Below are 14,296 nucleotides of genomic sequence, written 5' to 3'. Positions count from 1 at the left end.
TGGTCCCCGCACCTCAAAAAGGATAGAGAAGATATAGAGATGGGCAACAAGGATGATTAGTGGTATAGAAGGGCTTCCATGAGGAGAGACTAAAGAGGCTAGACGTATTTAGTTTAGAAAAGAGATGCTTGAGGGGGGCACACATTAAGGGTTTACAAATACAAAGTGGCAAAGAGAATGTAAATGAGAAATTATCATTTACTCTTAAACGATACAAGAACTAGGGGTCACAAAAAGAAACTAGTAGGTAGTAAGTTTTAAAGGAACAAAAGGAAGTTCTTTTTTACGCAACGTGTAATTAAAGTGCGGAACTCATTGTTGTGGAAGCTGACAATGTAGTTAGATTCAAAAAAGGATTGGAAAAATTCTTGGAAGAAAGGGGCATCAATAGCTATTGAGTACAGAAGTTAGGATACAGCCTCTGAATCAGAGCTTCCTAAACCTTAAATGCCGGAGGCTGCAAATGAGAGAGGAATGGTCATACCCAGCTCACTTTTCCCTTCAACATCCATTCTCTGCTACTGTGTGACACAGGATACTGGGCAAGAAGGACCTATGGTCTCCCAGTAAATGGCAATTCTTATGGTCTTATGTACTGTAATAACTGTACTGGAAATATTGGAAAACAACGGTAAAAGAGAATACCTGATTTCAATACTAAGCCCTTCAAACCATGCTCCTTTTGGGTTTAGAAGAAATGATACTGTTAGTTATAAAATGAGACTGGAACTTTATTAGAGTTAATTTAAGTATTCTAAAGCATTCTAATAAGCAAGCTTTCAGAAAAAACATTATAAAAATTAATCCAACAATCATTTTAAAGTACTTGTAGTGGACAGTTAAATTGATCATTTATGTCTCTGATGAGCTACCTTACAATTTACTAAGGTATGTGAGAAGAGAACTAAAAGCTTTCCAAAAGGAACATCATTCCATCAGAAACTGCTGCTTCAACAGAAACTACAAGTTATGTAGAAACATATCAACTTCACTTAAACTTTTAACTAAAACCAAGCAAGAAAGCAGATTGGTCACCTCTGCCTGCCTGGTTTCCAGCCAGCCCACCCATCAAATGGTTGGCAGAAGGTAGCTAGACTCCACAGATCATAAGACTACTCAACTGCCAGTCTGAAGAGAAGTTGTGAAGCCTGGGCTCCCAGGTTTACCAGCTCCAGACTTCCTGGAGGAACAAACTGAATTATTCTGTTTCAAAACTGTTTGCATCAGAACTTTAAAAGCATGCACTGAAGTGACATGTGAATAACTGGCTTCAATATATTTCGTGTCCTGACTTCAACTTGTAGCTTTGGCAAAGCTGTAATTGTAAGGATCACACAAAAGAGAAAAATTTCGTTGAAAAGTTTTAATTGATGCCAGATCCATCTGTGTTTCTTCCCCAGACACAGTAAAATTTGCAAGCATTTTGCAATTTTTGCCAGCGGACAACATTATCAGCATGACTGTGCCTCACTTATGACAAAGTGACCCAAGTTTAACTAGCATCAACAGGTAGGTACACCACCATTCATATGTTGTGCTCATTTACATAATATTGCATTCAAGTCAATATCTGTTAAAAAATATTCTGTTTTCTGCTGAACAATCAAGTAAAATATAAAGTATAGTTATAGTGCAAGTTACATATTTCAGTCCTATACACAACATCAAAGGATTAAAGGAAATTCTTCCCATGTTTTAATCCAAGTTCTACCACAGATCAGCTACAGCAGCTGGGCCAAGTGATAAACTTACAAGGGAAAGTATTAAAAAAAAAAAAATTTTTAAATCACTGAAAAAAAAAAAAATCTTAAAATAACCAGGCTGCCCAGATGCTTATAGATGACTGATACAGTACTTAAAGTAAAAGGGAGGGAAGGAGGAACGGGGAAAGTAGTAAACCTATAACCAAGCAGCAAGAGTTATATCAGAGGTTAAAATCAGGATTCCACATGTTCTGAAGAAACACAGAAAACTCAAAAGTTGTTGCATGAGAAAAACACAAACACACACACTGCCTCCCTAAAAAGAGGGGATGCATATAGCGAAATGCTATTAACCCTTGTATATAATACATGAGATTATACAATATTACACAACTTTCTGCATTCTTCCATTACAACACACAGAGGTTGCTGCTTTTGGATTGTTCTCTTTTTCCTCTATAGCAGTGTAGACCTTTTGACTGCATAAGATGAGATGCATTAAATTATGTCCACAACATAATGTTAACTAATCCTGAAAGCAACTTTTTTGTTTTTCTGCACAAAGCAATTACCTTTTGGGAATATTCATAAGTACAGAAAAATACTTTTTGGAATTCGTAAGTATAACAATAAAAAATTTAAGAAGATTATCCCTAGTAAACATATAAATGAAGCCATAGTTTACTTTATTTCCTAAAACCTACTGGTCCTTTAGGAAGTTGGGGAGGGGAAAGAAATATGGAACTTGGAGAAGTCATACCTTTTGACAGGCTCTTTTACAAACATGCTTGTATTCTTTAGCTTTGGATTCAGAATGATAGCCTGCACCTATGGTTAAAGAAAAAGTAACATTAGATCAAAATATTACAGTAGCTCTCAAACTATTTTTCATCAGCACTTATAAACCAAGGTCAACTTGAACATTCTGAATTAGATGCATGCATCTGAAAACTTCTTAAAATGAAAAAATTGGACATGTCCAGACATCTCCAAAATTCATTCAAGTATAATCATGCCCCAGGATTATATATAAAAGATTTGATCCATTTTAAAAACACCCATTGGGAGATACCAATTTTTTCCATCCATGGGCAATTTTGAATACAACCGGATATCCTAAAAGTCATAGCTGCATTGGTAATGTTTATAAGCCATACTCCAAAGTTTCTTTTTATCTTTGGTCTGTAAGTTGTTCCTTTCTTATCCCTTCTTCCACTTTTTCAAGCCTCCACTAGATTTTTTTAAACCCCTTACTTCTGCTCAGTCATTGCCATGTCTCAAGACAGGTCACTTTTAGTTTTGTTTGCTCCCCAACTTCTGAAGTTGTGTCTAAGCACTACTTTGTCCTCAGTTCATCATCATTACTCACCTCCACAGTCCAAAAATATTTTAGCAATGACCAGAGCAGGAGCTCTATTATACCAGCAAAAATGGTAACAACAGGATCCATAAATGTGTAAATTTTTAAATATCTAAAGACTAGCAAGTTATTTTTTTTCCCTTCTCTTACTTGTAGCATTTCTCTAGGGTCCCTTGTCACCACAAGTTCCATCCCTGCTTAAACAGTCAGTTTAGCTTAACTGAGGTCTCAACAGAAGGAAATTAAAACAAACAGGATACAACATGAAGAACAGGTTGTTGCATACTGCACAAGTCCATTTGTTCTTGTTCAAGGCAGAACAGCCAGGTCTTTGAACAGGAACTTTGAGCAAGCCCTTCAAAGTTCAGTTTACCTGGGAGATCTTGTTTTGTTTGTTTTCAGAAGACAGCAGTTTTTAGCCCTTCAATCTTGAAGCCTCACCTCAAGCTATAGTCAGGAAATACATGCTAAACATAAATCATCAGCTAGATAACAGCTTAACTGCTGCTCCCCTGCCCCAAGTTTTACCTAGAAAGGTAAGTTAGGACCCTTAATTTCCTTAATGGAAGCAACAGAGCTGGATGTCACTACTAATGCAGCTGCAAACATTAGCTGCTACAGGTCAGAAGAATCCTAGGTAAAAAAACACCAGGATTTCTTCAGTCCTGAAGTCCACTGGTTCACACATCTCAATTTCACTTCATCACATCTCAAGCTCACTTTCTTTCTTTTCTTATACTTTATTGACATTCAAAGTATACCTTATTGTTAGACCTTCCACAATATATGGATTATGTTTTCCCCCTTGTTCAATGCTATAGTGTGGGGACAAGTTAAATCAGTTAGGATATCAGCCCACACTAAGAGTTTTCCTTAGACAAGATGCTGAGATCACCATTAAAAGCTTCTTTTTCCACAACCTGTGGCATGCTGTCAGGCACAAACGGCATACTTACAGGACAACAATGTAGTGCAGCAACTGCAGCATTTCCAGTCTTATCCCCAGAGCCCTCTCATCTTTAAAATGTATCCCTTGTAAATATTAAGCATTGCAAGATTTGGATCAGAGAAGTTTCCAAAGGCTAATGTGGGCTACTGACAAGTAGGACTGATGCTGATGTAAAGCCCACCATGTATTAGGTACAGAAGACTAAGCTCTGGGGTGACCCATCTGCAAAAGTCTGCAAAGCTGGATCACAACCCCAGGAAACAGTCTTGCCATCTTGAAATAGGGTACTGTGTAGGCAGTTTGGAAGAATGAGTTGCTGTTTTGGAACTGGGTAATAGGTAGGCCATTAGCACAAAACTAAAAAACAGCAAAGGAAGGGAGACAGAGAGAAAATTGCTCATATACTGATATATAGTCTTGTGCACTCAGGCTGAGATCAACAGAAGTATTTAGGAGGCTAACTCCCATTGATTTCTACAAGTACTGTGACTCTCTCACAGCCCAGAACCAGCCCTAGACATACAAATCATGCAACTGCACAGGTATTTGGGCCTAAGATAGAAAATATCATGAATAAGCTCTAACTAGCTGACCAGAAATTCTGCCTGCTCAGCAACATACAGACTACCCTAAAAAACACAAATTAGGCACCTCTAGTTTTCTCCAATCCCATCTTAATTTGGATGCAGCGAAAAAAGAAGGGAAGGGTAGGAATGGAGGAAAAAACAAGGAGCAGCTGCACTAACGCTGAAACACTAGTAAGTCACATATTTTCATACTTAAGAGTAAATGAAGAGATTGGCTTGAGTCAGCAAGAAGTCACTATACAAGTCTCTTGGTCCTAAACAAAGCCAGGGAAGTCTGAGCCAAAAGAGAACCATCTACCTGTTTATAACTAACAGGGAGGATAAGATGCAAGCAAGATGCATTTTAATTGTTTTCTATCATTTCCTGCCCCGGGTTAGGTTGCAGCTCACTGAGGCCTGAGGAAATAACAATTTTTCAGTAGAAGTTAAACTCACAAAAAAAAAGTATTGAGTTATCAAAGACTGGGCAAAACAAACTCACAAGACCTAAAGTGACCTGCCACCAACAGGGTAGAAAGGGAAGGAGGATCTGGAGAACTACAGACCAGTCAGCCTCACCTTAGTTCCTGTAAAAATCATGGAGCAGGTCATCAAGGAATTCATTTCTAAGCATTCGGAGAAGGTGATTAGGAACAATTAGCATGGATTCACCAATGGCAAGTCATGTCTGACCAACCTGATTGCTTGATTGCCTTTTATAATGAGATGATTGGCTCTGTGGATGAAGGACGTGATATAGCTCAACTTTAGCAAGGCTTTTGACACAGACTCGCACAACATTCTCACAAACTAAAGAAGTATGGACTGGATGAATGGATTGGAAAATGGATAGAAAACTGGCTGGATCATTGGGCTCAAAGGGTAGTAATCAATTGATTCATGTCTAGTCTGTAGCCAGCATCAAGCAGAGTGCCCCAGGGGTCAGTCCTGGGGCCAGTTTTGTTCAATATCTTCATCAACAACCCAGAAGGTGGGATGGAGTGTACCCTCAACAACTTTGCAGATTAAACCAAGCTAGGGACAGTAGATGTGCTGGAGAGTAGGGTTAGGATTCAGAGAGACCTCAATACATTGGAGGACTGGACCAAAAGAAATCTGATGAAGTTCAATAAGGAAAAGTGCAAAGTCCTGCACTTACAATGGAACAACCTTATGCACCAATACAGAGTGGGAGCTGACTAGCTAAGCAGCAGCTCTGCATAAAAAGACCTAGGGGGTTACAGTGGACAATAAGCGGAATATGAGCCAACAGTGTGCCCTTGTTGCCAAGAAGGCTAACAGCATATTGGGCTGCATTGTAGGAGTGCTGCCAACAGACTGAAGGAAGTGATTATTCCTCTCTATTTGGCACTGGTGAGGCCACATCTGGAGTACTGTGTCCAAATTTGGGCCCCCAACTATAGAAAGGATGTGGACCAGTTGGAGACAGTCCAGAGAACAACAAAAATTATTAGAAGGCTGGAGCACATGACTTATGAGGAGAAGCCACGGGGCTTATTTAGCCTGGAGATAGGAAGACTGAGGAAGAATTTAACAGCAGCCTTCAATTACCTGAAGGGTGGTTCCAAAGAGGATGAAGATAGACTGTTCTCAGTGGTGGCGGGTGACAGAAAAAGGAGCAATGGTTTCAAGTTGCAGCAACAGAAGTTTAGGTTGGATATTATGAAAAACTCTCACTAGGAGAGTAGCAAACCACTGAAACAGGTTACCCAGAGAGGTGACAGAATCTCTATCCTTGGAGGTGTTTAAGACCTGGTTAGACAAAGCCTTGCCTGGGACAATCTAGTTGGGGTGAGTCCTGCTTTGGGCAGGGGGCTGGACTCGATGACCTCCTGAGGTCCCTTCCAATCCTAATTTTCTATGGTTCTATGACATATTACAACAAAGCTGAGTGAGCTGATGGTTAGGAGTGTTTTTTAAAAGAATCAAGTAAAATCTGAAACTTTTTCTCCTTGGAGAAATCTAGCTGGAGGATCTCTCCTATACAGGGACCCTGAAGTCAAACAGTGACCTTTGTGTATACCCCCAACGCTTCCCAATTACTAGAAACTGCTATACAATTTACATTTTACAACCTAGTTTCTTTGATTACTGAAGAAAAGTTCTGTTCATTAGAGTATCTGTGAACTTCCAAAAGTTATCTTAATGTTGGGTCTAAACAGTAAGTATCCAAGATGTTCCAACCAGTGTACTTACCAAATAGGTTCTCTACAACAAGATATAAAATATTTGTTGTCCAGAATTCAAACCAATTCATAAATTTAGCTAGCTCCATATCTTATTATGGAATTAAAACTGGCATCCTGCAGATGCATGCTGCTCTTCTGTTCCAGCTGTATCAAACTTGGGATGCCTTACCTGCATGTACAAGTACAAAACCCACTCGTTTCCCTCTTTGGGTTTGCTTTGTTTCATGTTCTTTGACGATCACCTTTACAGCTGTAATCTGAGATGAGTTGGAAGGTAACACTTCTATTGAACTCATCCCCTTCTCCATCATCATACTTCGGGATCACCATCTTCTATTCGAAAGAGGGCATGCTTCCTTCCGTAAGTAAACTCTGCAGAGGATTTATCCTAAAAGCAAGCCACATGCAAAATTTAGGCACTGCTTTCCATTGGCCATAAATTATGAAAAAGGATGTCACAAAAACAATAGCAGATCTAAAATTAAAGTTAGGGTCAGTTTTTGTCCACTGAGAACAGGGGCTCAAAAAGTTTCTTTGCCAGCTTACAATATATAATGCGAGTAACTATGGACCTCCCCAAGTAATTTTATTATACTGCAATTTAGAAGCAGGGACACTTAGGTTTACTTTGAGTCCAACAATCTTGCTGGCCTTTTTAAGGATTTGAGCTCTAAAGTTTAGCTCTACTGAGAAGTTTAGCCAAAGTAAAATATTTTTTTCTTTGATAACACCCATTTAATTCTCTTCCTTATGCTCAACATATCTTTACTAAACTGATGCACTAGTATATCAGCCTTTATTTTTCAAAAAGGCATTTTTCTAGCAAGTACAGCTGTACAGAAAATATAAAAAAAATACAAGTAACAAAATGGTGATTCTCTCTAGGACAGAGACTAAATAGTAGGAACTATTAAATAGCTTGACTTTATTTCCTTGCTTTGAGGGATATTATTTATCTGTTGAGGAAATTTTTTTGAAAACAAAATTTAATTCGTTACCGTTATTTTGTACATACATACTTCTGTTTAGAGAGATATACATTAAACATGTTGTGAACAGGCAGTCTAGCAACCTCATAAGTTATGAACATTCAGTGCATGTGTAAAGACATTTATGGAGCTTATTTTACTATATATTAACACAAAAGATGGAGATCCAGTTCTACTACATGGCTTGTTCTTGGGAGCTGGCACTTAAAAGACACCACAATCAATTCCTTTTCCTCAAATATTATCCTTGGATACCCTCCTTGAAATAACTCCCAGCTCTCATCAGGACAGAGAGTTTTTCAAACGACAAGACAATAAAAACAAGGTTTCTCTGATGAATTATAGAAGCTACCACAGTCAACAGTGAACATCCACTCTAACTTGAGATAATCTGGAAGGATCTCATTTTGTTTATTTATTCATCTCCTGAAGTAGCAAAAAACTTCCCTGGGTTTTTTTTTCACATTCTTTCTATAATAAGGCCAAGTTTTCCAGGCACATGGTATATACTGTACAAGCTCCTTTTGACAACTCGAAGTACAACAGAAAGTAGTTTTCCCTGAAGGCAAGAGCCAAATAGCAGAGTTACCTAATAGTTGTAGGCTTGCATCTGAAAAATACCAAATACATTAGACCAGGTTGCAATATTTCTATCAATTTTGTTTGTATAGCAGAGAGCTATAACCAAAAAACACTCTCAAAGTACCAAGGCAATTTTGACACAAGCAACTCAGTTGAACCTACAGCTTTAGCCCAAGAATGGCAAGACCATACAGCTCAATAAAAACTAGAAACGATACAGGTTATACCAACTACTTGCAGCCTAAAATACCACTGAAGTGAAAAAGTATTAGAATGAGACATTTAGATACAGGGGAAGGGGAAGAAAAAGAAAATAGCTGTATCTGGGGAAGAACAAGAAAATCGCTGTATCCAAACATTAGGAAAGTGCTTTATAAAATCTAGAACAAATCTTCAAATCTGGAACAAAAATATGAGGCATAACTTTACCCCTAGAAATACAGCAGACCAGAACACTAAAGAAAATTAAGTCTCCATGTTCATTCAATTCTCAACCTCTTAGCTAACAATCAAAATATCATTAGCAATGGTTTTATGATATGGACACTTATCTGGTACCACCAACTCAGAATGAGTGGGCTCATACAGGCAGTTAACCACTTGGGAAGTCTAAATTATTAGAAACACTGGAGTTGTTATTACCAATCCTGTAAGGGACCAATTCCTACATCTCATTGTAAGCCATGATGTGCAACACAGCAAGCGTGCATCCTTAGCAACACTCTGTGTGTCAGATTTTGAAGCCAAAAGAAGCCATTAGAGCTAGTCTGAAGAGAAAGTACTTGGATGCAATATTTTCACTTGAAGACAGGAACATTTTCAAGAACTTCTAGGTGATTTCAGAGTCCAAATGTCATTGATTTTCAACAAGAACTGGACACAAGTTTTACTCAGATTACTAGGTTATTATTGATATGATGTCCTAGATTTAGCTTCAAAACATCATCATGTTAAACATATTTAGAAGAATATATGAACATTAGATTTCATAGACATTAGGGCTGGAAGGGACCTCGGCAAATCCAGTCCAGCCCCCACCCAAAGGGCAGAAAGTCAGCTAGGGTCATAGGATCCCAGCAAGATAAACATCCAATTTATTCTTGAAGGTGTTCAATGTAGGTGCTTGAACCACCTCCAGCTGCAGGCTATTTCAGACCTTGGGGGCTCGGACAATAAAGAAATTCTTCCATATGTCCAGCCTGAAACGGTCTTGCAGGAGTTTTTAACCGTTCAACCTCATCATCCCTTGGGCGCTCTGGTGAACAAACATTCCCCCAGGTAACTGGTGGCTACTTTTATTACATTAAAGAAGGGCTCCAACTTCTCAGCAGTCAGGGGCCTCCTCAATGCAGACCACAGGCTACCCCCAGGCTGAGCAATGAATGGGTTGCCTCATGCACGCTCCCCCAACCCCATGGGCTTCACTGCACTTCCCCCACCACATGGGCTCCCTCGCACTCTCCCTGCCCACCAGCCATATTGGGCTTTTCTGAACCCCCCCCACAATGCACCCAACCCCCAAAACCTGGGTTTCCCTGCATCCCCCCACACCACTACATGCTCTCTCCACTGCATGGGCCTATACCCCACTGTCCCATAGTCTCTCCCACCCCCCTGCCTCCTACTGTGTGGGGTTCCCATGCTCTCCCATCTAGGGAAGCCACCTGGCAGTCCTGGTGCTGGGCAAACTCCCTGCCTCATGGGGCCACCCGGATCCTAGCATCTCAGGCCCTGCAGGGACTTGCCAACGCACCCACAGCGGTCTGGACAAGAAGTGCAACCAGAAGAGGGAAAAGCCCAAAGGCTCTGGAGGCAGCAGCTGGAGCATTGGAGGGAGCAGCACTTGTGCGTTCAGGGCGGCTCCTGAGATGCACAGCACCAGAGGCTGTGCTGCGTTTGGGCACAAGGACTGCTCCCGTCCTGTTGGGAGACAACCCTCAACTCCCCGTGCCACGCTAGCGGGGCCTCCACCCCGAGGGCATTGGCAGCTCCCTCCCCAACCGCCCGCGCGGGTCCAGCGATGTCAATGCGCGTGACGTCACCGCAGTGACATCAGCATCAGAACGTCAAGCTAAACGAAGAGGGAGAAGAGAAAAGGGCAGGGTGCGAGGGGACCACGTGCCCGGGAGAGGGCAGCGCCGCACCCCAACCGCCCCTGGGGCCGTCCACGCGGCAGCGCTATGGTAACGGCGTCGCGGCAGGGAGCGGTGACGGCACCGCGGTGACGTAAACACCGCTCCCCTCCCGGCCCCACCCTCACTGCGCCCCCGGTGGGGCTGGGCCAGGCCAGGCTGGGCACGCGCCGCTCACCTTCCGCGCCCGCCGGCCGCGCGCGCCCCCAGAACCGCCAGCCAGCCGGTTGCCTCGGTGAGAGCGCGGCGTCCCGCCCCCCCAGGCAGCGCCCATTGGCCGGTGCCGCGGCACGTGACCGGAAGTAGCCGGGCGCGGCGCGGCTCGAGCGCGAAGCGCGGCGGGAGCGGGCAGGTCGCGCTGGGGGTAAAGGGGCCGGCGCGGCGCGGTGCTGCGCGCGCGGCCGCGTGACGTAGGGCGTTTCCCCCTCCCCCTCCTCCTCCTCGCCGCGCGCGGTCGTTGGGGTTCCGTGGGACCGCGCACACACGCCCCTCCCCCACCCCTCGGTCACACCCGAGCCCCATGAAGGAGCCGGCGCTGGGGAGGGAGACAGGCATCCAATCAGCGACGGGCCTGGGAGCGCTCGGGGCAGGGCCCACGACCCCCTGGGCGAACCCAGCCGGCCTGGGAGCCAGCAGCTGCCTCACCCGCCCCCTCGACGTGACGTCACTGCTATTACGTCATTGTCACCCCAAGCACCCACTCAAGGGCCTACCCTGCTTGTATGGGAGCCCAAGGCCTAGATGAGACTTGAGGCAAAGCCTGGGGCTTTCTGTTTCTCAGGCTGGCTTGGATCACCTTTTCCCAGGGCAGGGAGACCTGCAGGTGAGAGGAGGGCAGGGCCCCCCATGCATTGCAGGGGTCCTTTCCAGAGCTCCGGCTGAGGAACTGGCACTGCTGTCGGCACCTGGAAACCGGGGGAGCTGTGCAGGATGTGAGGCCGTAGGGATGGCACTGCTCCAGCCTGCCCTCTTTAAGAGGGAACACATGTTCATGGCTTGGGTCTGCCAGCACTTTGCTAGTGGCCAGTTTTAGCCTCTGGCTCCTCATGGTCTCCTCCAGCTGTACAAACACCCTTGCGTCCCTATGCCGACTGCAGGCAGCCAACTGAGCGCTCCTTCCTTCTCCTGCTTGACTGGCTGCAGTGTGGCTTTTTCCTTGCTGCCTCTAGGCGATCCTGGTCCGTACGTTGCTGGCAAACTTGCTGTGCACTTTCACTGCGTTTTCAGAAGCATGAGGTGCGTGCACAGCAAGCAGTTGGTTTTCCATGGAGACAATTCCTTCACAGGTGAACATGCCTGACCGAAGCGCAATGGATGTTGGATGGATGTCATGAGTGGAGGGGAAAGCTGCTTACAAGATAGTGCCTCGAACACTGAGCAAACTCTTCCTAAAAACATGTGTTTGGTTCCCAGATGAGTGTGTAGATTGCTGTTCTGTTCCCAGATGAGCAAGCCTACGTTTTCAGCTGACATTCATATTAGTCAAAAGAGGCCGTTCGTTCATCTTCTATATTGTGGTGGTGGAGATAAGGTACAGCACCTTGTGTAACAAAACATGTTCAGTATCTTTAGTCTAAGGTAGGGCTGTCCAGCTTCTCAGCCCTTGGGGGCCGCACCTGTACACCAGTTAAGCCACAGGCATGAGCTCAAATTTTACCCTGCTGCAGAGTAATTTCACCCCCACTCCCGCCGTTGTAACACCTGCCTTTACAGGCAGCCCCCCTGCAACGTTGTGCTGCACAGTGATCCTCCATGCACCACTGTACTCAGCCCACAAAGTTCCCTCTCCACTTTCTCTCAGGGTCACATTTACAGTCCCATGATGTCTGCTTGGCTTTCCAGCTGTTTTTCTCCCTTTTTCCCTGGAGCTCAGAAAAGCAAGAGTTGTGCTAGAATTACATTCTGTCCAGACTAATTTGAATTTGGGTAGTGATAATTAACCCAGGTTGAGTTTGACATTAGCACAGCTAGTACTTCCAGCACCTGAACTAGCTTATTCAGACCTAGCTCCAACATCTGCACAGCACTGCATGTAGACATACTCTTACGCATAGAGCTGTACATGCATCTCTCTCACGGAGGCCAGCTCCCTCTTCCTCATTAGAATCTGCTTCTGATGGATTGCTATGGGGAAAGCAGCAAACATTTTAACCTCCTGAAGAGTCATTGGCCTCTATTGGCTGACCTTAATCTGCAAGACTTTATCCAACTGAGCACCTATAAACTGGTCCCCTGGGATTCCTTATTAATATTCTTGTACTTCAGAAATGCAAAATTATCCTCAGTTCCCCTGCCTGCTCAAGGAAAACCTAGTCTTTTCTTCTTTCCAGCTATTAACTACCCTAGCTAGCTCAAATTGAGGGCTGACTCCATATTCACCATCTTAACCATGTTGTATTGAACCGCATAAACCTTCCCTTTTTTTTTGCATTGAGTTGGACAATCCCACCTCTCCTGTCTGGGGGTCAGTGGGTTACAGCTGGGTTAGAAAACTGTTGTCAGTGCTTACTCTTACCCAAGTTCTTTCCAACTACCTAAATTCTATGTGCAGGTGGTTGACTTGTGCTGTTGTTCATAACTCCCTGGTTTTATTTGCCAAGATGATATTGGCTTGTTAGTTCCATCCTTTCTGTAAGCGCCTGTCTTTTACCAAGTATTAAGTTGGCCAAAGATTTTATGGTTTCACTCTGGGAAACTCCCTTGAGTCTAGACTAGAATCTTGCCACTCTAGACTGAGAGCATTGTAGAACACTAGAAGTGTTGCCCCAGGAAACAAAGAAAATCCCACCTCATAGATTGCATAGAAGTTAGGGTTGGAAGGGACCTATTAGATCCTCAAATCCAACCTCCTGCCCTGGGCAGAAAAGAGTGCTGGAGTCAAATGACTTCAGCCAGGTGTTTGTCCAGTCTCCTCTTAAATACCTCAAAGGAAGGGCATAGCACCACCTCCCCTAGAAGTGTATTCCATATGTTGACAACCCTCACTGTAAAGAAATTTTCCCTGCTGTCTCATCTAAATTTGCTTTCCTTCAGTTTGTGGCTATTGTTTCTATAAAAGTGGGCTTGTGCAGGATTTGAACCCAGGACCTCTCACACCCTAAGTGAACATCAGACCCCCAGACCATCAAAACCAGCACTCTGATTATCCTCTATTCTGTCAAACAGGCTAACACCTTTAGGTTAGTGGAATACCAACATGAAGTAATCATTCAGGAGTTGGTTTTTGTCCCGAGTGTCAGTTATCAGCCATCCCATTTCATTCATCAGGGACCCTGTGCTTCCCTTAAAATGAGCATCTTTGTCAAGGACTACCTTCAGCTGCTAAGGTATGCAAAATATTCACCTGTACCACCTGCATTAGCTGGGAATTGAACCCAGGTCTCCTACATGGCAAGCAGGAATTCTACCATTGAACCACCAATGCTTGATACTACCTGCTACAAATAATTCTTTGTCCCATTCCAGGAAGTTTCTAAACATTGCTTTTATTTATTTTTGGGATGTCTTCAGCTCATATTATTTCTGTGAGGCCTACAGTTGTTTCTGTTTTTGTTGCGCTTCCTTTTGGGCATCTTTGATGTGACCCATATTTGCAATGGTATCTCCACACTACTTCTGCTCTTTTGTCTCTAAAAGCAGCTCCTTCTCAGACTTGTGAATGAATGTCAGCTGTCCACTCCAGCTTTTCAGCATACTCCCTTTTGCTCTCTTGCCTCCTACACCTTGATGTAATTGTTATAGCACATAGGGACCCTGTCCCAGTCTTGGAGTCATCATGACAATGCTGTCCACAGACTCACTTCAC

The 14,296-nt window shown here is 43.5% G+C and overlaps 1 protein-coding gene and 1 non-coding gene across 5 annotated transcripts in view; both read right to left on the bottom strand.

Annotated features, from left to right (window-relative positions):
* TASP1 (taspase 1) overlaps nt 1-10,819 on the bottom strand; it is a 174,703-nt gene extending 163,884 nt beyond the window's left edge. For 2 of the 4 annotated variants that reach the window (XM_090051270.1, XM_090051284.1), the window contains exons 1-3: nt 10,670-10,805; nt 6,958-7,176; nt 2,464-2,531 (exon numbers count right to left, since the gene is read on the bottom strand). In XM_090051270.1, the coding sequence (XP_089907396.1) occupies nt 2,464-2,531; nt 6,958-7,102 (213 nt within the window). In that variant the 5' untranslated portion in view covers nt 7,103-7,176; nt 10,670-10,805. Of the gene's footprint in view, nt 1-2,463; nt 2,532-6,957; nt 7,177-10,669 lie in introns of all 4 variants that reach the window. The other 2 variants (XR_016442924.1, XM_090051279.1) reach the window with 2 other exon arrangements.
* A 3,025-nt stretch (nt 10,820-13,844) lies between these two features.
* On the bottom strand, nt 13,845-13,915 carry TRNAG-GCC (transfer RNA glycine (anticodon GCC)). The gene has a single exon. It is a non-coding gene; the product is annotated as a tRNA-Gly (tRNA).
* Nucleotides 13,916-14,296: the final 381 nt, after the last annotated feature.

This window comes from Crocodylus siamensis, chromosome 1 (genome assembly GCF_052110815.1).
Source record: "Crocodylus siamensis isolate JL-2025a chromosome 1, ASM5211081v1, whole genome shotgun sequence".
NCBI classification, from domain to species: domain Eukaryota; kingdom Metazoa; phylum Chordata; order Crocodylia; family Crocodylidae; genus Crocodylus; species Crocodylus siamensis.
The sequence above is the reverse complement of the archived record's forward strand: the minus strand, read 5'-3'. Positions and strand labels throughout refer to the sequence as shown.